This window comes from Diospyros lotus, chromosome 2, assembly GCF_014633365.1.
Source record: "Diospyros lotus cultivar Yz01 chromosome 2, ASM1463336v1, whole genome shotgun sequence".
NCBI classification, from domain to species: Eukaryota; Viridiplantae; Streptophyta; class Magnoliopsida; order Ericales; family Ebenaceae; genus Diospyros; species Diospyros lotus.
Window position 1 is genome coordinate 14986738 of NC_068339.1, and position 22291 is coordinate 15009028.

General features: G+C 38.5%; 2 protein-coding genes across 7 annotated transcripts; both read left to right on the plus strand.

Annotated features, from left to right (window-relative positions):
* The first annotated feature begins 707 nt into the window (after positions 1 to 707).
* LOC127794408 (F-box protein CPR1-like) lies at positions 708 to 16061 on the plus strand. Of its 4 annotated transcripts, XM_052325463.1 has the most exons (3): positions 708 to 2034; positions 13420 to 13483; positions 15689 to 16061. In XM_052325463.1, the coding sequence occupies exon 1, from the start codon at positions 803 to 805 to the stop codon at positions 1973 to 1975; it is 1173 nt and encodes a 390-aa protein (XP_052181423.1). In that variant the 5' UTR covers positions 708 to 802; the 3' UTR covers positions 1976 to 2034; positions 13420 to 13483; positions 15689 to 16061. The 4 variants fall into 4 exon arrangements, with proteins under 4 accessions (XP_052181423.1, XP_052181424.1, XP_052181421.1 ...); XM_052325464.1 differs by lacking the exon at positions 13420 to 13483; XM_052325461.1 differs by lacking the exon at positions 15689 to 16061 and having other exon boundaries at positions 13420 to 13718.
* A 2244-nt stretch (positions 16062 to 18305) lies between these two features.
* Positions 18306 to 21813, plus strand: LOC127796037 (F-box protein At3g07870-like). 3 transcript variants are annotated; one of them, XM_052328079.1, is made up of 3 exons: positions 18306 to 19193; positions 19545 to 19609; positions 21456 to 21813. In XM_052328079.1, the coding sequence occupies exons 1-2, from the start codon at positions 18401 to 18403 to the stop codon at positions 19592 to 19594; spliced, it is 843 nt and encodes a 280-aa protein (XP_052184039.1). In that variant the 5' UTR covers positions 18306 to 18400; the 3' UTR covers positions 19595 to 19609; positions 21456 to 21813. The 3 variants fall into 3 exon arrangements, with proteins under 3 accessions (XP_052184039.1, XP_052184040.1, XP_052184038.1); XM_052328080.1 differs by having other exon boundaries at positions 18306 to 18580; positions 19025 to 19609; XM_052328078.1 differs by having other exon boundaries at positions 18306 to 19609.
* Positions 21814 to 22291: the final 478 nt, after the last annotated feature.

The following is a 22291-nucleotide window of genomic DNA, read 5'->3' on the forward strand; positions in this document are numbered from 1 at the left end:
GATATCAATACCCTAAACAAAACACCAACCAAAAGATCAAATCCTTTGACAAATGAAAATGGCGACCTAACAACCCAAATGTCAAGTAACAAATTAAGGAAGATCGTTAAGGAAGAAAAAGATCAAGTATGAGGGGAAATGTAAATTAACAACATTTTTGAGTTTTATTGTGTTTGATGTATGATTATCTTTTGAAATGTGTTTGCATTCTTAAGTGCGTTGTCAAAAACTTACGATTGGACTATATGTTGTTTTTAATCTAGAAAAGTATGGTTTAATTTCTAATTTGTAATAGAGATGAACAACTAACCAATTCAACTACAAATGTAATCTTAGAGAAGTTTTTCAAAATTTAGATTAGCAATGTTGATTTTAAAAGTTTCAATATCAATATTTAATAGAATGTTATTTATTTATTTATTTTTAATTTAATTTAATTATAATCATCGGAATTTCATAAATTTTTATAAAAATCACTATCGCGAGTCACTACAGTCGTGCATCACACAGGTACAATCTAGTATATATAAAGTTAATTAATTATGAAATATTTGTAAAAATATTCAATATTTTGCTCCTTTTTCATAAATAAGTAACCAAACATCTTTTGTTTTTATTTGAATTTTATAAAGGAGAATGTAAAAAATAAAAAAATATAAAATAAAATCAAAGTGGTTAAATATCAGTTTTTCCTCTCAACACTCTCCCTTTGTCTTCTCGTTCCAAATATTTTCCAAATCTCATAGCAAGCTTTGTCGGAACCCTAAATCCCCAAATCCATAGTGTCCATCTTTTTATACAGATGCAGAGAATGACCGAAGCCCATCTTCCTCAAGAACTGCTGGTTGAGATCTTGAAGAGACTGCCCGCGAAATCGTTGCTGCGGTTCAGGTCTGTTTCCAAATCATGGCGCTCTACAATCAGCAGCCCAGAATTCATAACTCTTCACAGGAATCACAACATCAACAACACTCGCGTGTTGGTTAGTTACTACCCGTCTGAGCTCCGTGCTCTTCTACACTATGACAATGACGCGTTTGAATTGGATACTAAGATTGAATTCCCTTTTGAGAGGCTCAGTAGGTACTATCGAATTGTGGGTTCTTGTAATGGGTTGATTTGCGTGGGATGTAATTTGGTTTCATGTGCAAGTGATTTGTTTCTATGGAACCCTTCTATTAGGAGAATTTTGACCCTTCCAACGCCTGGAATCACTTTTAAATCCCACGGTGCATATATGCTTGCTTTGGGATTCGGGTTTGATTCCAAGAGGCGTGATTACAAGGTGGTGAGAATTGTTTATCTTCAAGGAAGAAATGGGTTCAATAAGGTTCCGCCTGAGGTCGAGCTTTATGAGCTGAGTACTGGTACTTGGAGGGGGATTAGTATTGTTGCGCCTCCATACGAGATGTGTGACTATTCGTTGCAGGCTAATATGAATGGTGCAGTGCACTGGATTGCATATAGTCCAACCAAGATCAATGGTCTTCGTAGTTTGATTGTGGCTTTTGACTTGAGTGATGACGTCTTTAAGGAGATGAGGTTGCCGAAAACTTTATCCCATGAGTATCCGGCGGATTTGTCTATTGCAGCATGTGGTGAATTGCTTTCTTTGTTCCACTACAATCTAAGTTCACCGGTTAGATGTTGTGGTGTTTGGGTGATGGAAAAGTATGGCATGGATAATTCTTGGACTAAACTTTTCAATATAGAATTGTTGCAAGGAGTGAGCGCAGTATTAGGATCCAGGAAGAATGGTGAACTTCTAGTGGTAACAAGTGATAACAAACTAGTTTCTTATGACCCAGATGATGAACAGGTCAAGGATCTTGGAATTCGTAAGAGCACAACCTCATTGAATGTTAATACTTACACGGGAAGCCTAATTTTACTTGATAGAACTTATGGAGTATTGAGTTATTCTTCAGTCCCTGATTTGAACTTATGGAGTATTGAGTTATTCTTCAGTCCCTGATTTGCTTGGAGAGGGATGACAGTGAAACCGAAGACTGTCAATGATCCAAAATGCTTGAGGTGATATACATAATTTTGTAATGTTTGACATTCTTTTGAGCATCAAAAACTGACAATTCATCATGGTATTTTTTTTTTTTTTAATTCTATCCTGTCTGCATTGCTCTGCCCTGGGAAATTGGTTTTCTATAAGTAGATATGTCTTGAGTATTTACCTTATTTAATTCCTCCATTAATCCATAAAATCCTAATTGGTACTCTCTGCTTCTCATTTTGATTGCCTTATTTTTAGAGAGGAGATGGTATATATTTGGGGATAAGATCTTAGTTGACAGGAATACAGGAAAAATTGGAAAGCGCTTGCAAGAGAGTAACTTTCTACCTCACTGTTTGGAGTACATATCCTAGTTGGAAAAGCTTTGAGTACCTTTTTTTATGCTCCCCTTTGCCGTGATGTGGGACGAGTACTTAATTTATGGATGATATCAATCTTGAAAAAATTTATATCAATAGTAGTAGTTTGTTTGGTGTACTGGAAGCATTTTTCTCTTTAATTTATCATTACAGATGTGAAACAGCCTCTTTATAAAACAAGGATAAAACTGTGTACAAAGGCAATCCTGTCCTAACCCTCTCAAAGTGGGGAGTTTCATGCTCTGTGGACGCTCTTTTAATTTCTTGCTATTGATTGTTTGGCTTGTCTTATCTTGTTGCTTTAGTTTTGTAGGAGATCTTTTGAAGAGTTTCTACTTTTGTCATGTTGCATATAATAGGACAAAAGCATCTTGGTTGGATTATATTGCTTCAATTTTAGGCTAATAACAGTTAAACTGTTAACTTAGGTTTTAAGAGAAAAGTGCAGCCAGTATCTTAAAGGTTTGTTGTGGGTTTTGTTGACTCAAATAAATTTTCTTACAATTATTGGGATTTGCATGGGAAATATAAGATAGAAAACTAATTTTATTAGTCTTTAAGCTCAATACTCGAATTTGTTTTTATTGAATGCTTCAACTAAATAACAACAAACGCTCTTTAAAAATAACTGCTAATTGAGGAATATCAATGTTTTGGAGATGTTAAAGAGAAAATTTGAAAAGCAAAAAAGTTCTTCGCAGGGATTAGGCATAAATGGCTTTAACATGTCAAATTCATGTTGTTGAAGTGTGAAAAAAATGATGCACTTTACTATTGTTTCTCTAATGAATGCACTAGCAGTAAACCCTGATTTGAAGTCCTAAAATCAAGTAAGAACTCATAGAATTTTTATGAAATAGACATGTCTGGAGAAAGTAACTGCAAAATAAAAATTTTACAAAATAGAAAATTTGAGAAATTGATGACTTGAACAATGGAATTTTGTCATTTCTTTGGTTCATAGTATAACCACTCATCTAGTCTCCATGATATATTAAATCAAACAACCAGGTTTCACATGATTCTGACATTATGATCTTGATTCCAGGATGCATCTGTTATTTACATGTGCACTGACATCTGCTTCCCCTCTTTTATTCTTGTCCATAAACTTGACAAGACTTTGTGTTGTAGACTCATTTTTCCTTGGAATCTACCATCTTAACTGAGAAGTTAGTTGTCTTGCTAGAAGTGGCAGGCATTTGAAACAATGGACACTTGAATTTGTTATTAATAAATATAACGTCAAACTAGTAGAGATATAATCATCATACTAAAATCTATTAGTTTTCTGTAATGTGCTTTTTCAAATGCATATTTTGTTTTGTTTTCTTGATTGCTGCAGTATATTAGAAGTCAGTTATAGCTATAACTCTCTAAGCAACAAGAAATAATTTGGTAATATTAGAATAGAGTTTCAGCTGGTGTTTGAATTTGGGAAAAGCAGTTTGGCTTACTTTTAAGTGGTTTTCAAGTGATAGTATGTATATTACAGTGTTTATTTTTTAGAATCGGTTCAGTATGACCGTGACTTACAGAGGCTCCTATCATCAAGAAAAAAATAGTGTTACAAAGATCTTATGGATATTGATTACTTGGAGTATATTTGACTGTTGCTAACATATTTGGAAGACAACATATTTGGATATTGATTCTTAAGCTAAATTCTTAGCCTGAATCTTTATTTCTTTGAGATGTTGATTGCAGACTATTTGATAAGGTAAAAATAGCAATATATATATATATACATCTTTCAATCATTAGAACTTTGATGATCTATAGAAAAGTGTCTTCCTCTTGAAGATTAACATTTGTTTTGGGACAAGTGTAGTAGATAATTCTTTTCGTGTGGTACTATTTTATGCTAGTGTTTCTGTCAGCATCTGGCCATCTAACTGAAACTTGATCCACATGTTATGTCACATATAATCATGGATGAAACAAGTTTGTACTTTGTTCAACAATCTTTTTTTGATAAACGATGAAAATATTATCGATATAAAACCAACATACAAGTTCAACAAACATCCTAACATCCCACTTCAACCTACAGTGAGGCAATAAGTAAAAATCACAATAGCAGCACCTTTCCTTCTAATTAGCACCCACCCTTGTTCCTCCCATTTGAACAAAACAGAGAGATACTAAAAAAAAAATGAAAAGCAGCAAGGTTAAGAACAGAAGACTAGCATATGGAATACACTAGAACAAAAGCATAAACCAAGCCACATAAGAGAACCGGGAAAAGGAATTCTGTGTAAAGCACCAGAACAGCACCAGTACATAGCCCTCAAGTCCAAACAACCAGATTTGGCTACCTCTATGCATTTACCTTTAGCAGAACAGGTCCCATGCTGAAGACAACAAAACCAGACACAACCAATGAATTTGCCCCACAACATCTGAACTCTCTAACTAACAGCAGCCTTGCTGCAAGAAACCAACTCCAAAACTAGCTGAACAGGTACGATTACATCTAAATTCTAACAACATAGCCACAAAGTCCTCTTTTCTTTTAACTGCAGTCCTGCTAGATTATCTGCAACAAAATTGATCTTGTGGAATACATGCTGAAACCTCGCTGTGATTGTAGAACTGATGCAAACTGCCAATCTTGTTTAAGGAGTCTCACATTCCCCAAGGTTGGAAAAATGTTCATTATCCCAGAACCACCTTACTTTATTATACTAATCAGATTCAATTATTATTGGCACCCACGATTCTTGTATGGTCAGATGATAGACAACTCCTATGCTTTAAGAATTGCAAGAATTTCGATGTCACTTAAATCTTTAATCCCAGTAGGGCGTTGAAACATACATAAAAATTCACCATCACTGTAATATCCCAAAAAAAAAAAAAATAATAATAAGAATAATAATATAACTAAAATAATAATAAACTAATAAATTAAATTAATTAATTTGTTAAAATTTTGTGGCTGTGCGCGTGTGCGTAGGGGTTAAGCAAAGTGGCCACTTTTCTGTCAAATGGAAACAGAGAAGAACAGTGAGCAGAGAGTGAGATGGAGAGATCGGCTGAGGGAGAGATTGAGAGGGAGAGATCGAGACCGAGAGAGTGAGAAAGAGAGATCGATCGAGGGAGGGAGAAGGAGATGGCGGCCATGGGAGGCTGGCCGAGCTTAGAGCTGGCAATTTTGGACACGACCCGATTACACGACACGACACGACACGGAGTTAAGCGGGTTAGGGTTGGGCTTAATCGGGTTCGGGTCATAAACGGGTCAACACGTTTATGACACGATTATTTTCGTGTCTTAGGTGGGTCAACCCGTCTAACCCGTTTAGACACGAAATGACACGTTTAATTAAACGTGTTAACAGGTTGACCCGAACACGTTAACACGATTATATACGAAATAACACGTTTAATTAAAAGGGTTAGTGAGTTGATCTGAATACGTTAACACGATTATACACGAAATAACACGTTTAAAACTAAATAACACGTTTAACAGGTGACACAACATGACCCATTTAAATTAAACGGGTTAAACAGGTTAACAGGTGACACGACACGATACAACACGTTTAGTTAAACGGGTTAAACGGGTCGTGTCGTGTTACACGTTTAATAAACGTGTCGTGTTCGGGTTTAAGGAATTTGACACGATTATTAAACGGGTCGTGTTCGGGTTAGCCTGACACGTGTTATACGTGTGTCTCGACACGACACGATTATGACCCGCCAACACGAATTGCCACCCCTAGCCGAGCTTCGCTCGGCCATGGCAGCCGAGCAACCAGCAGCGTCGGCTATGGCGGTTGCAGCGAGCGCGGTGGAGGAAGCCAGGCGCGATGGCAGCCGGTGTCCGGCCAGAGGCGAGCGGCGAGGGCGGAGCTGGCCGAGGCAGCGGCTGGGGCAGCGTCGGCCATGGCCGCAACGCGCGCAGGTGCAGGGGAGGCAGCGCGGAAGAAGAAGAAGGCAGCAGCCGCGGGGAAGAAAGGAAGAAGAAGGAGAAGAAGAAAGGAAGAAGAAGAAAAGAAAGAAGAAAAGGAAGAAGAAAGAGAAGAGGAAAGGAAAGAAGAAGAGAAGAAGGAGAAGGAGAAGGCGCTGGAGCAGTGGGCGCGGAAGCGGAAGAAGAAGAAGAAGAAGAAGAAGAAAAGGAGAAGAAAAAAGAAGAAAATAAAAGAAGAGGAAAAATAAGGGATTTTGGGATTTTTTTTGGCAAAGGAAGTGATCAGGTACGTGGGTAAAAATTAGTCGAAGCATGTCATGTTTAAATTATAAATTTTTCGTGATTAAAATTAATTAATTTGAGTCCCGATTGTGTTATTTGCCAGGAAATGATTTAATTTATCTCGGGAGCTTGAGAGAGGTCGGAATCAGCTAATTTCAGGCAAGTTCCTAATGCTTTCCTCGTATTCTTTAATTCCCGTGAGAAACCCTGTGATTTCTCGTATTTTATACCCTCCCTTCGTCTGTTTCGACTCGTTTATTAATTATGGAATTTTGAGTCGTTGATTTAAATTTAATTTATTAAGCTGGCTTCGAGGACTTTATTAGCGTGATTTAATTTAAAATAAATATGAGACTCGTTGAGATATTAATTGTGGTGCGCTTACGTGGGATTTTAGACGGTTAAATTAATTATATTACACGGTAGATTTATTTAATTAAAGTCGCGATTTTATTTATTGCCAGCGAACGTTTTACTTCGCAGCGGGTGCGTAAGAAAAGTAAGGAACGGCCGTGTAAAGGCAAGCTCTTAACCCCTCTTCTTGATCTTTAATTCCCGTGAAACACCCCGTGATTTCCTGTACTTTATTCTCTCCCTTACTTTAATTCGGCTCCTAACCTTATTTGTTAAATTATTATTCATTTGTTCTAATTTATATTAAATTCGAGGCTTCTATAATTTTATCCGTTGTGAGCCTACGGGGGTTTGTACCGCCCCCACTCCTTTCGGGAATGATGCTGAACCAGTTTGGGGACTAGGTTCCTAGACGTGAGGGTTTAATTACGATTTTATTGGGTTTATTTACAGTTTTTCTTAGATTTATTTATGGTTCGGTTAGAGCTATCGAGCAGTAGGGCAGGGGTTGGTTGTTGGTGACGTTGGGGTAGACTATGGTACGGCCCTGATGTGGACCGTCGGATGGACACCCCTAGTCACTGGCCGTTGACCGGTGCCGGGCATTGCTGACTAGCTCTGCCGGTATGTGATTTACTGCATGATTAGATACATTGTATTGCTGTTCATGATTTGATATGCACATGGGTACGGGATGCATATTGGGATATCCATTTATTGAGAATGCTTGGACACGGACATTCTAGTTTGGTTAGGTTGCATCCACCGCGAGCATATGCATGGCGTGTGGTTTACTATGTGGGCGGAGCATGGTCTGATGCCTGGATGTATGGGCGCCTTGTATCACGTTGATGCTCACTACGCCATTGCATTTTTATGTGCATTGCATGGATACTAGTAGTATTTAGTTCTCGGACGGGAGTACCGTTCCGAGGGAGCCTATGGCTCGGTTGTCGGGAGTACCGACGGATACAGGTGACGGGAGTACCGGCCTGGGACAGCGCGCGCAGGTTTGTGGAGACATTTGTTGCCTTTCAGGGCAGCGGCAGGTTGGTATGGGACTTGAGTGCCAAGTGTCTTATGTGGGCCCCAAGGACCGGTATGTGCTTTTATTTTGTTATGCTGTTGAGCTGTTGTGTTGTAGCGTCTCATGGCTTGTGTGTACCTGGGGGTTTATTCTGGGGTGAGATTTCTGGTTTTGTGTAGCCTTCAGCCTTTTCTTCTTTATGCTTGCTGAGTCTCTCGACTCACTTTGCTTTCCATCATTCCAGGTAGTGCCAGCGTAGGTCCGAGCAAGGGAGTCAGCTTTTGCGGCAGAGTCGGTGTGGTGTACAGGCAGTCTCGTCAATCCCTATCCACTCTGATGTCTAAGTAGAATTTACTCTATTATTTCGTACTGTGCCGGGTGTTTTCTCGAGTCTTATGTATGTCGGCACAGGAGTTTGTGTTTATTTATTTATCTTGTGACCGCTGTGTTAGCGGGGTACCCATAGTGCATGCATGTCTTGACCTTTGCTTCCGCTGTTCTTATTTTCGTGTATGCATGCCGGGGTGGTCTTTGTCTGGTGTTTATTACTTTTCTCCTTCCGTAGGCGCTCCCGTTCGGGTAGTCCGGGCGGCTGGGATATCCGGGTGGGGGTGCTTACATTGTTGGTATCAGAGCGTAGTTTGAGTCAATTTTGGGGACGAGTTCCTGTACACCAAAGTTGTCGGATGTTTAGTGTTGTATGCAGATTTTGAGTATTCCCAATAAGACCCGAAGGCCTAGATTCCCAATGTACCCTTACCCAACTCGGATGTGCTCTCAGAATTGCATTGTTTATGGTGTCAGTGGGAACAGGAGTTTGCTTCTAGATGGGGAGGCGGGCAAGACGAAGAGGAGTACCTAGTGAGTTATATGTATTAGCTTGATGAATTGTTTCAAGAGTCGATTCACGAGATTTTTTGGGGATTATCGGAGAGACAAGTCCTGTTTTCCCGTGAGCACATGAAGGACATGTGGAGGCGACTGACTAAAGTAGTGATGAATGATGGGAGCCTTACTAGGGATTGATACAGAGTGTGCCCAGGATTGGAACACTACCTGACACTCAGTCAGTCTGAGCCACTGTGAGGGTGTCGTCATAACCACCGGAGGGACTTGTTGGACTTAGCTTACTTGGCAGATGATTTGCCGGGCTAACTCTGAGGTGTTTTCTAAAGAGGTCTGGAGTTCCGTGGTCTCGCTAGGTGTTGTCGACGTCCTATTAAGGCTAGCGTCAATGTCATGAGAGATGAGGTCATGGTAAAATGTGAGATGGAGGCCCATGATTGGATTTTGCTAGGGGTGGTACGGGAAGGTCCCACATGGTGGAAAATGTGCTATAGGAGTCTGATGGTAAATGGTAGATCCGTAGGTACCGAGATGTGTATAGGGTGTACTGAGATGAGAAACTGAAGGTTGGGTAGTGCGGTCACTCGTGTGTAACAGTTAAATTGTCTGTACTTATTTGGTCGAGAGACGTGTTATTTGATGAGGTATGGAGGTAAATTGAGGTTATGAGGGGTTTGCATTTTCTTGGAGGTTTAGGGCATCCACCCTAAGTTTAATCGAATCTAGAAGGATAAATTGGAACATTAATACGAAGTCTCAAGAGAGATCTATGATGAGAATTTATTGAGGGATTATTATGGACTTATGAACTTGGAGTTTACAGTGGTTATGCTGTTTGGAGATTTAGCATCACGACCTGGCTATGGTGTGTAGGTGTTTAGTTTTCACAAGTGGAGCGGAGTACAGGTGACGTCGCGGTTGGCGTGACGAAGAGCTAAGGCTGTGAGGTTCTGTAACAAATAGGGTAAAGTAAAGGTGGTAACAGGTGTTTTAGGCTATCGTGGTGCATCCGTGATAATGTGAATTAGAAGTAAGGAAAACCCCTCTACGTTTGGTGTTGTGGGAGATACCCCGGTGTATGGCCACGGCCGAAATTGGATACAGGTCTAAGTAACTATTGGGTTCTGCTGCAAGGATAGTAGTTGCTATGAGTACGCGCGGTGCTAATCACGGACCACATGCCCTAGGGTCGGATTATTGACCGAGAGAGGAGATGAGACTCCTTTGGGTGCTGGTCAAGTGGTACATCGGCAAAAACATGAGATGGTCTATTATGCCAGCCAAAAGAATGCTTAACCCACTTCAGTTACTTTTCGTGGTTGATGAGACTTATAAGATGCCTTGGAGATTAGATAGTTACTGACACGGTGAGGTGCTTTCAGCCTAGTAGGCTACAGAGCGGATAACGTTGGTTTTAAAGCTTATGTTCTAGCTAGCCTATTGAGTCTTTGAGGAGTGCCAATTCCTTTAAGGAGGGGAGATCTGGTGACATTTAGATCTCAAGATGTAATGAGTGGAGACTGTATATCCCTTGATAGTCCTGATTAAATGGCTACTCATGTTTATTAACAGGACCCCGAACGTACGCGACAAATTGTGGGAGAAAGTACTGCCGAGAAAATGATGTGTATCTGGTTAAGAATCAGTTGGCAAAAGTCAGACTAAAGGATATTACTGCTGAATTCTTGATTGAGGATGTCGTATCGTTTTCGTGTTCCAGTGCGTCGTAAGTACGTGGCAGGTTTAGGTCGCGTTATCGAATATTAGCTTCTCGAGGGTGGCCCCACTCCTATCGTTACCGAATGCACTTAAAGTTAGCTGCAGTTGCATTGAGGTTTGTGTTGCAAACTAGTTAATCATTGAGATTTAATATCTCTGACCTTTGAGTTTGCCTCAGGATGATATGTGAGATAGCTTTGAGGAACAGTTGGATTACGATATCGTAATAGAAGAACCATGTTGAGTTATGGTTGACGACGTTCCTTACGTCGGTTAAGATATTAGTGGTCATAACGTGGTCCCAATGAGGTGATGGATTATGGGAGATATGCTAGTGTATTAAGTCTAGTAGTAGACTCAGACTTGTGAGAACTGGAAAATGATGATATGGAATATCCTGAAAGAGATGTTAGGTAATCTCATGAGAGTTGTGAGCATATCTTGAGGATAAGGATCGAACGCGAATTTCGAGGACGAAATTCTATTAAGGAGGGGAGAATTGTAATATCCCAAAAAAAAAAAATAATAATAAGAATAATAATATAACTAAAATAATAATAAACTAATAAATTAAATTAATTAATTTGTTAAAATTTTGTGGCTGTGCGCGTGTGCGTAGGGGTTAAGCAAAGTGGCCACTTTTCTGTCAAATGGAAACAGAGAAGAACAGTGAGCAGAGAGTGAGATGGAGAGATCGGCTGAGGGAGAGATTGAGAGGGAGAGATCGAGACCGAGAGAGTGAGAAAGAGAGATCGATCGAGGGAGGGAGAAGGAGATGGCGGCCATGGGAGGCTGGCCGAGCTTCGCTCGGCCATGGCAGCCGAGCAACCAGCAGCGTCGGCTATGGCGGTTGCAGCGAGCGCGGTGGAGGAAGCCAGGCGCGATGGCAGCCGGTGTCCGGCCAGAGGCGAGCGGCGAGGGCGGAGCTGGCCGAGGCAGCGGCTGGGGCAGCGTCGGCCATGGCCGCAACGCGCGCAGGTGCAGGGGAGGCAGCGCGAAAGAAGAAGAAGGCAGCAGCCGCGGGGAAGAAAGGAAGAAGAAGGAGAAGAAGAAAGGAAGAAGAAGAAAAGAAAGAAGAAAAGGAAGAAGAAAGAGAAGAGGAAAGGAAAGAAGAAGAGAAGAAGGAGAAGGAGAAGGCGCTGGAGCAGTGGGCGCGGAAGAAGAAGAAGAAGAAGAAGAAGAAGAAGAAGAAAAGGAGAAGAAAATAAAAGAAGAGGAAAAATAAGGGATTTTGGGATTTTTTTGGCAAAGGAAGTGATCAGGTACGTGGGTAAAAATTAGTCGAAGCATGTCATGTTTAAATTATAAATTTTTCGTGATTAAAATTAATTAATTTGAGTCCCGATTGTGTTATTTGCCAGGAAATGATTTAATTTATCTCGGGAGCTTGAGAGAGGTCGGAATCAGCTAATTTCAGGCAAGTTCCTAATGCTTTCCTCGTATTCTTTAATTCCCGTGAGAAACCCTGTGATTTCTCGTATTTTATACCCTCCCTTCGTCTGTTTCGACTCGTTTATTAATTATGGAATTTTGAGTCGTTGATTTAAATTTAATTTATTAAGCTGGCTTCGAGGACTTTATTAGCGTGATTTAATTTAAAATAAATATGAGACTCGTTGAGATATTAATTGTGGTGCGCTTACGTGGGATTTTAGACGGTTAAATTAATTATATTACACGGTAGATTTATTTAATTAAAGTCGCGATTTTATTTATTGCCAGCGAACGTTTTACTTCGCAGCGGGTGCGTAAGAAAAGTAAGGAACGGCCGTGTAAAGGCAAGCTCTTAACCCCCTCTTCTTGATCTTTAATTCCCGTGAAACACCCCGTGATTTCCTGTACTTTATTCTCTCCCTTACTTTAATTCGGCTCCTAACCTTATTTGTTAAATTATTATTCATTTGTTCTAATTTATATTAAATTCGAGGCTTCTATAATTTTATCCGTTGTGAGCCTACGGGGGTTTGTACCGCCCCCACTCCTTTCGGGAATGATGCTGAACCAGTTTGGGGACTAGGTTCCTAGACGTGAGGGTTTAATTACGATTTTATTGGGTTTATTTACAGTTTTTCTTAGATTTATTTATGGTTCGGTTAGAGCTATCGAGCAGTAGGGCAGGGGTTGGTTGTTGGTGACGTTGGGGTAGACTATGGTACGGCCCTGATGTGGACCGTCGGATGGACACCCCTAGTCACTGGCCGTTGACCGGTGCCGGGCATTGCTGACTAGCTCTGCCGGTATGTGATTTACTGCATGATTAGATACATTGTATTGTTGTTCATGATTTGATATGCACATGGGTACGGGATGCATATTGGGATATCCATTTATTGAGAATGCTTGGACACGGACATTCTAGTTTGGTTAGGTTGCATCCACCGCGAGCATATGCATGGCGTGTGGTTTACTATGTGGGCGGAGCATGGCCTGATGCCTGGATGTATGGGCGCCTTGTATCACGTTGATGCTCACTACGCCATTGCATTTTTATGTGCATTGCATGGATACTAGTAGTATTTAGTTCTCGGACGGGAGTACCGTTCCGAGGGAGCCTATGGCTCGGTTGTCGGGAGTACCGACGGATACAGGTGACGGGAGTACCGGCCTGGGACAGCGCGCGCAGGTTTGTGGAGACATTTGTTGCCTTTCAGGGCAGCGGCAGGTTGGTATGGGACTTGGGTGCCAAGTGTCTTATGTGGGCCCCAAGGACCGGTATGTGCTTTTATTTTGTTATGCTGTTGAGCTGTTGTGTTGTAGCGTCTCATGGCTTGTGTGTACCTGGGGGTTTATTCTGGGGTGAGATTTCTGGTTTTGTGTAGCCTTCAGCCTTTTCTTCTTTATGCTTGCTGAGTCTCTCGACTCACTTTGCTTTCCATCATTCCAGGTAGTGCCAGCGTAGATCCGAGCAAGGGAGTCAGCTTTTGCGGCAGAGTCGGTGTGGTGTACAGGCAGTCTCGTCAATCCCTATCCACTCTGATGTCTAAGTAGAATTTACTCTATTATTTCGTACTGTGCCGGGTGTTTTCTCGAGTCTTATGTATGTCGGCACAGGAGTTTGTGTTTATTTATTTATCTTGTGACCGCTGTGTTAGCGGGGTACCCATAGTGCATGCATGTCTTGACCTTTGCTTCCACTGTTCTTATTTTCGTGTATGCATGCCGGGGTGGTCTTTGTCTGGTGTTTATTACTTTTCTCCTTCCGTAGGCGCTCCCGTTCGGGTAGTCCGGGCGGCTGGGATATCCGGGTGGGGGTGCTTACAATCACTCTTTCTTTATGCTCAACCTATTCCGGATAAACCTCGCTTGCTATTATTTGTGCCGTCCACATTCTATTTCAGAACACCCTCTTCTGGATGAGCCCATTCAGCAACCTTCTATGCTTATTAATTGGCTTCCAATCTTTTAAAGGATTAGCACAGGAGATTAAATGGTTACAATTGTAGGGGAATGAGTTACTTGAGCATGAAGCCATACAGAGAGCCTAATAAGGGAAATTTCAAACATATCCTCAGCTGAAACTGATGACTTGTTGAAGAGTAAACAACTCTTGTTTCTTCCCAGCAAATAGTCCACAAAATGGAAAAGAAAAGAGTGAGCCATGCCTTCCTCTGAAAATTCCTGCAAGCAAAAGAATCCCACTGATCAAACAACTCTTGGAGAACCTGGGCAAATCCATGCCTTCCCTACCGACTGAAATTTTGCACCATAGCCTATAAGTAATATTAGGTCAATGAAATAAATGTTTTGAAGCTTCTGGTTTCTCATTACAAAAAAGACACACATTACTACAACTGTTAATAATTCCCTTTCTGGCAAAATTATCTCTAGTGTTTAATTTCCCAAGAATTGCTAACCAAGTGAAGATCTCTACCTTTGGAGGAGCAAGGCCTTTCGTATTTCGCTATTTGTCTGCATAGACAGATTGTTTGCTTTGAAGCACGAGAATTCTTCTCTTAACTGATAGAAGAAAGATTTGACTGAAAAACATCCATCTGCACAGACACTTCCCATAAGCTTATCTTGATCACACTTCATGTTTTTTAATTTTTCCCGACTGTGAGCATGCTTCTTTATGTTAATAGAGGAAACATGTCCATACGGCTATCTATTTGCACTGATCTCTCTGGAAAAAAGGCCCGTGGTATCTTTACTTCCAGACCCATGAGAGCCCATTCCAAAACCCCAAGTTTCATATTTTACATCCTTAACCGTTCTTTTTTCTCTTTTTCTTGGGGTGGGCTGTTGGGGAAAGGATTGAGTGGATCAAAAAGCATTAGACTATTTTTTCTTCTAATAATCTGAAGTATTGGACTATTCATTCTGTTTTTGACATGAAGCCTGCAGTCACTTCATGTTTGCTATTATATTATACTTCATTCACTATTGACCCAACAACATATTTATTTGGGGACATAAAAAGAGCCTTCTTACCAATAAAACAATTTCTCAATTTCTTATAAAGGATTGTGCATAGTGTTCTTAGCCTTTATTGTAGCTTTTGATCTGCTTAGCTTTAATTTTGTGTTTAAATAAAACATGATGACATCTGGTTCTTAATGATTTTTTGACATTTTCATCTATTATTATTTTGCAAAAGCTCAGAGGTTCATGGCTCTGATAAATATGTTCCTATGAAACTAACACTCTTTATGTGTACAAAAGGAACCTAATGCAAATTCAGCCTACAAGTTGGAATGCCAATTTTTTTTTTTTTTTTATTCCACGAGTATGAAGAGAACGTTTTCTTGTCTGTTGTCTTATTCAAGTCCTCCTGGTATCTGACCATGACTCTGGAAAAGAATGAACCCCTACTGATCTTTAAAATTTTGAATCTGTTGCAACCAAAAAAACTTGAAAGCTTATGCTTCTCTCTAATTATATGCTTGAAATGGCGCAGATAGACTGCCCTTGAAGCTTAGGCAATAGGGACTTGTGTTGCGAGTATCTTGCAACTTTTCAACCTTACCCCCTGTTTTAACTCCAGAGACTCTGCTCTTGACTTGGATTTAGATGCATCACATAAATAGCCTATTTTAATAAGATGATATGATATTAAATGAAAAAAAAAATCCATGTAATTATTCTTAAGTGTGTATGGATGGTTAAGGGGCTTTATTGTTCTACTCTTACGCTGTACTTTGTGGGTTTTGCAGGCAGAAGCTAGGATGGAAACGCCTTTGAACATGACACAGATCTGATAGTCTGGAGAGAGAGTATGGCATGAATAGAGATGGTTGAAAGTCTAGGATTCATTTAGCTGACCCCTCCTAGCAAAATTGAAGTTTGTGATTGTTATTGTGTCGCAGGCAACATCAACTAATGGATTGTGCATTCTAATATCTCAATAGAAAATGCCAGGGAAGTTCTCTTCTGTGGTTTTGCTTGTGTCTAATGAGTTAAGAACTTAAAGAAATAGAAAATTATGTAACTAACTCCCGCGCCCTCGAGACATGTCGACACTTGTTGAGAATGGTGGAAGCTTTTTTACCAGCAAACGGAAGGAGCAAATTATTAGATTAATATTAATGTATCATATCAATTGTTATGTTGGAAAAGGAGTTGTTTCCAACATAATTTATTAGACTAACATTTGAATTTGCATCAAATGACATTTTTTACGTTCTCATTTTTTTAAAATTCGAAAATAAACACACACAAATGTCATTTGATGCATCTATATGTGTTTTTTTCTTCTTTTTTTTTTTTTTTTTTTTTTTGGGGGGGGGGGGAATGAAATTCATGTCATATTGTTTTATTTGACATCTTTATTTTTTTTATTTAATACATGTAATTATTGTGAAATCATATATTTTTAAAAATTAATAAATATTCAATCCCCTCATCTCACTCACACTTCTTTCTCATTTTTTTTTTTAAATGAGATCATTTAGAACAATCACTCACCCAATGTGACCCCCTTCTTTTCCCCTTTTAAACTCAAGTAAGAACAAACGTTCAAAAATAAAAACTAGCGATCAAAATTATTTTTTTTTCTAATTTTACCATTTTTTTATAAAAATTCTCACTTTACTAATTTTTTTAAACTATTTTTCATAATACCATCGTTACAAATGGTAAGACTGATAAATATTATGTAGAATACATAAGAATCAATGACAAATAAGAGTCGTGCTACAATGCCCGAACGATTGACGCACGGAATAACCGAACGGAATGAAACTCGCTCGGCCAAGGTTCGGCGAACTTCATCTAAAATGAAGTCCGCCCAGCACACTACTATTAAAATTAAAACAAAAAAATAATTAAAATTATAATATAAAAATTAACTTAAATTAAAATTATAATTATAAAATATAATATAATTAAATTGAAGTCCGCAGCAGCGGACTTCAATTTAAATGGAGAATGAAGTGCGCCCTCATAGCAGCGGGCGGATTTCTTCCACCCAGCAACCCGCCTGCTGCTGGCCGGTGGACTTCAACATAGTTGAAGTTCGCCCGTTCAATTCGGGCAGACTTTATCATCGATGAAGTCCATCCGACTTTTATTTGAATGCGTATTTCGAGGTGAAACAGTAATTTTAAGGTGATGATATTTTTATCTTTTAATGTCTTTAGTCATCTTGTACGTCAACCAATTTTGGCAAAGTAGCATTATTCGACAAATAATAGTCATTGTCCTAAATTTTGTTACTCTTTTGTTCTAATAGTTATTTTTTATGATAATATTTGTTAATCAATATATAAATTGAAAAATATAAAGGGCCTATTTGTTGCAGCTTAAAAGCCGTAACTTTTAGGTTCTAGCTTCAAAAAAGTGGGAATGTAGTGTTTGTTATACCTTATAGAATTCTATCTTATAGTTTCTACTAGCTTTTAAAATGGGTAGAAGTTAGCTTTTTCAAAGCTAGGGTACCCCAGCTTTTACAACTCCTACTTAAACTTTTACATTTTTGTGACAATTTTGCCCTTATTTTTAACAAATAATTACCTTCATGTCCACTCAATCAAGGGTCTCTCTTCTCCACCGCCATCTCCATTTTCATATCTCTTCCTTTCTCTCGCCATCTATCTCTCACTCTATACTCTAATTAATTTTTTTATAATACTTAAACTTATACATATACACTAATTAATTTTTAAATTATCATTCTATAACTACTAAGAGTATTATGGACAATTATACAAAAATAAGTTATTTTACAACTTATGATATCAAACACCACAACTACTTAACTACAACTTTTGAAAAGGTACAGCAAACAGGTTCATAACTTATTCTAAGTTTTAGAAGCTATAAGTTATAATCTCTTTAATTAAGCTGCAACAAACGAGGCCAAAATATGGAAAGCATTCCAAACTTTTATTTTTTCTAATATATTTATTAAACTTATCTGTTGATCCTTAAAAAAGAAGTGATGTGATTTTTTATTTAGTATTTTTCAGATATTTTTATCTCTCCCTCTTCTAAATAAGTATATTTTATACTTTATAGATAAAATAAAATAACGTATGTCTTCCAGAGTATTTCAAAAAAATTTAAAAAATAATTTAATAAAAATCTTAAAATACTTCGTAACTTCGATTATTTTATATTTTAGTTTTAAAAATATTTAAATTTTATCTTGATATAATTTTATTTTACTCATTTTAACAAAGCTAAGAACCTAAATTCTAAGTTTTAAAAAGATAATATTGTTGGAAATAGTATTAAAATGATAGTAAAATGAGAATATCTATAAAGAAAATGATAAAATAAAATAAAAGGGGGATAAACTCAACAAAATGGGTAAATATGGTCTCTCTCTCTCTCTCTCTCTCAAACGCACAAAAGCAGCCACTGCTCTCTCCATCGAAACCCTAAAAGAGCCCCAAAGTCTAAAGTATACATCTGTTTTTACAGAGATGAAGAAAACGACCCAAGCCTATCTACCTCAAGAACTGCTGTTTGAAATCTTCAAGAGACTGCCCTTGAAATCTTTGCTTCGGATCAGGTCCGTTTCCAAATCATGGCGCTCTCTAATCAGCAACCCACAATTCATAACTCTTCACAGGGATTACAACAACAACAATACTCACATGTTGGTTAGTTACTACCCCTCGGAGCTCTGTGCTCTACACTATGACAATCCCGCATTTGAATTGCATTCTGAGGCTGAATTCCCTTTTAATAAGCCTTACAGGTTCTATCGGATTGTGGGTTCTTGTAATGGTCTGATTTGCGTGGGATATAGCTGTGTCTCCTATGCAAATGATTTATTTCTATGGAACCCTTCTATTAGGAAAATTGTGACCCTTCCGAAGCCTGGAATCCCTTTTGAATCCCATCGTGCACTTATGCTTGTTTTGGGATTTGGGTTTGATCCCAAGAGTAACGATTACAAGGTGGTGAGAATTGTTTATTTTCATGGAAGAAACGGGTTACATAAGCTTCTGCCTATGGTTGAGCTTTATACGCTGAGTACTGGTACTTGGAGGGGCATAAGTGCTGTTGTCCCTCCATATGTGATTTCTAACTTCTTGTTGCAGGCTAATGTCAATGGTGCGGTGCACTGGATTGCACACAATCCGACCAAGATTGGTGGGTTTCGTAGTTTGATTGTGGCTTTTGACTTGAATGATGAGGTCTTTAAGGAGATGAGGTTGCCGAATGAATTAGCCCAGGAGTATCCAGTGGCAATGTCTATTGCAGCATGTGGTGAATTGCTTTCTTTGTTCCACTACTATCAAAGTTCTTCTTCAAATAGAGGCTGTAGTGTTTGGGTGATGGAGAAGTATGGCATTGATCATTCTTGGACTAAACTTTTCAATATAGAATTGTTGCAAGGAGTGGACCTAGTATTAGGTTCCAGGAAAAATGGTGAATTTCTAGTGGTAACAAAAGATGAAAAATTAGTTTCTTATGACCCAGATGATGAACAGTTTAAGGATCTTGGAATTTGTAGAACATGCTCTTTCGTTTTGCGTGCATGTTCATTGTATGTTAGTCCTTACATTGAAAGCCTAATTTTAGTTGATAGTTCTAATGGAGGCTTGGGTAATGATTCAGCCCCTGATTTGCTGGGAGAGGATGACAGTGAAATCAAAGATCGTCAATGATCCATAATGCTTGAGGTAATACACATAATTTTGTAATGTTTGACATTCTTTTGAGCATCAGGCTGACAATCCAACATGGTTCTTCTTTTTATTCTATCCTGTCTTGCTTTGTGCTAGGAAATTGGTCTACTGTAAGGAACTATTGTTTTGAGTATTTTTATCTTATTTACTTCCTCCAGTAATCCATAAATCTAAATTTATACTTTTAACATCACATTTTGGTTGCCTTATTTTTAGAGAGGAGATGGTATATATAGTTTGGGATAAAATATGAGCTTACAGAGCACTGGAAAAGTTGAAAATGATCACAAGTGTAACTCTCTACTTTCTTGTTTGAGTTCGTGTCTTGGTCGAATATGCATTGAATACCTTTTTCATGCTCCTCTGTACTGTGATGCGGGATGACGTACCTTTTTTTTTTTTTTTGGGGGGGGGGGGGGGGGGGTTGTCCAACATGGTATCTAGGGATGATATTAACCCTAAAAAAGTTGATCTCAATAATACTAGTTTGATATGCACTGCTTTTTTTTAATTTCTTGCTATAGATTTTTAGGTTGGCTTAGCAGAAGCTTGGTGGGACTATAACCCACAGGTCCTAGGATCTAAACCTATAGAAGTTTGTCTTCCTCTTGAAGATTAACATTTGTTTTAAGGAAAGTTTAGCTTATAATTATTGTTACGAGGTACTGTTTTATTCTAGTGGTTCTTTCATTATCTGGCCATCTAATTGGAATCGTACCGACACATCATATTACATATAATCATGAACCAAGCAAGTCTGTAGTTTGTTCGACTGATTTGGGGGATATCTTTTCTGGAACATTAGAAAATGAAATAATCTTTTTTTTTGTTTTCTCTTCTCTTTTTGTTTGGGGGGGGAGGGGGTTTGGGAAGGGTTCGAGTAGATCAATAAGCAATGGACTATTTTCGTTTTTTTTTTTCTTTTTAGGGATAAGCTGGGCTTTGTGTTGTTCATACATATCCTTTTAACACGAAGCCTGCAGTCACTTTGCTTTTGCTACTATATTTTACATTGGGTTAATATACTGTTCCATTTTTTTTCCTTTAAAATGTATGTACTATAAGCTATAATAATCATTTGCATCTAAGATGGTGCTTATATCTAAGATGATATTGTTCAGCTTTTGTGTTTAAGAACATATCTGTTCTTTAAAATTTGCTGACATTTTCCATCTGTTATTATTTTTCAAAAGCACAGAGGTTTATCACTCTATAATAAATTTGTTCCTATAGTATCATGCACCCTTGATGTGTTATATGGCCCATTATAGCTGCTGCACAGAAGGAAACGTCACGCAAATTCAGCCTACAAGTGATCAAATGGCTTTCTTTCTTTATTTTATTTTAAGTATGAAGAACAGTTTTCTTGCCTGTTGTCGTGTTCAAGTCCTATAGCTGATCATTAGTCGGGGAAAAAATGAACCCCTATAGGTATTGTAGCCAATTCCAGCTGTTTATGTCCATGATCTTAAAAATTATGAATCTGTCTCAACCAGAAAAGTTTCAATTATGAATCTGTCTCAACCAGAAAACTTGAAACTTTGTGCTGGTTTTTTCTAATTATACGCTTGAAATGGTGCAGATAAACTGCCTTGAAATTCCTTGCCCTTGAAACCTTGTGCTGGTTTAAACTTGGGATTTAGATGCACTTACTGGGGAAAAAGGACGGGATTTTTTATTTTTTATTTTTGAAAAGGACTTTGGATTTAGATGCATGACATAAATAGCTCATTTTGTTAACATCTGCTTAAATGAACAAAACCCATGTAATTATTCTCAAGTATGTATGGTTAAGGGGCCTTATTGTTCTACTCTTACAGTGTACTTGTGGGTTTTGCAGGCAAAAACTACCATCATGCTCTTTTACAATACAATATCTACCAGGGAAAGGATGTTTAAAGGAGGAATCCAATGAAACTAGTGATTTTCCTTCTTGGACAACATCAACTAATGGGAAAACCTTCAAACGTCAACGTAAGATATAATGGTGTTAAGAAGAGTATGGCCACGCATGGATAGAGATGGTTGGAAGTCGATGATTTATGTGGCCGACTCCAACTAGCTAGTAGTATTAAAGTTTGTGTTTACTGTTGTGATGTAGTTAACATCAACTAATGGAGCCTTCGACGCGTCACTTATGACAAGGAGAATGGTGGTTTTGTTTCAATGGAAAATGCTAGAGATGTTCTCTTTGTGAATTTGCTTGCTGGCTTGGTGGTGTTCGTAGGTTTTCATCGTGTTTTGGCAGGGAGCTTCATATTGAATTGAACGAACAAGTTTGGCTGCTTATCTTTGATTCCTTGGAACTTAGAAGATAGAAAATAATAAAGGCTTAGACACTACAAATGCTTCCATACCATACCATACCCCCACGAGTGAAGGAAGGAAGAAACAATAAACAGTGAGAGCACTATTACGTCTTGTTTTTTAGCTTTAGCTTGAGTCAAGGAAAGGAATTACAAGTTTAAGAGGATTATGCCCCAAGGTATAGATTAAGTGACGGATAAATGATACGTTAGAATTAATATCAATAGGTCATAATTTCGATACTTGGTTTAGGCAAGGGTCAAAAATTCGTATGCGATTTACTTTTTTTACTGAAATCAAGAACACGAGCGATAAGGAACCATGCAAAGACGATAATCTCAAGAGTTTAAGAGTATTATGTCATGAGTC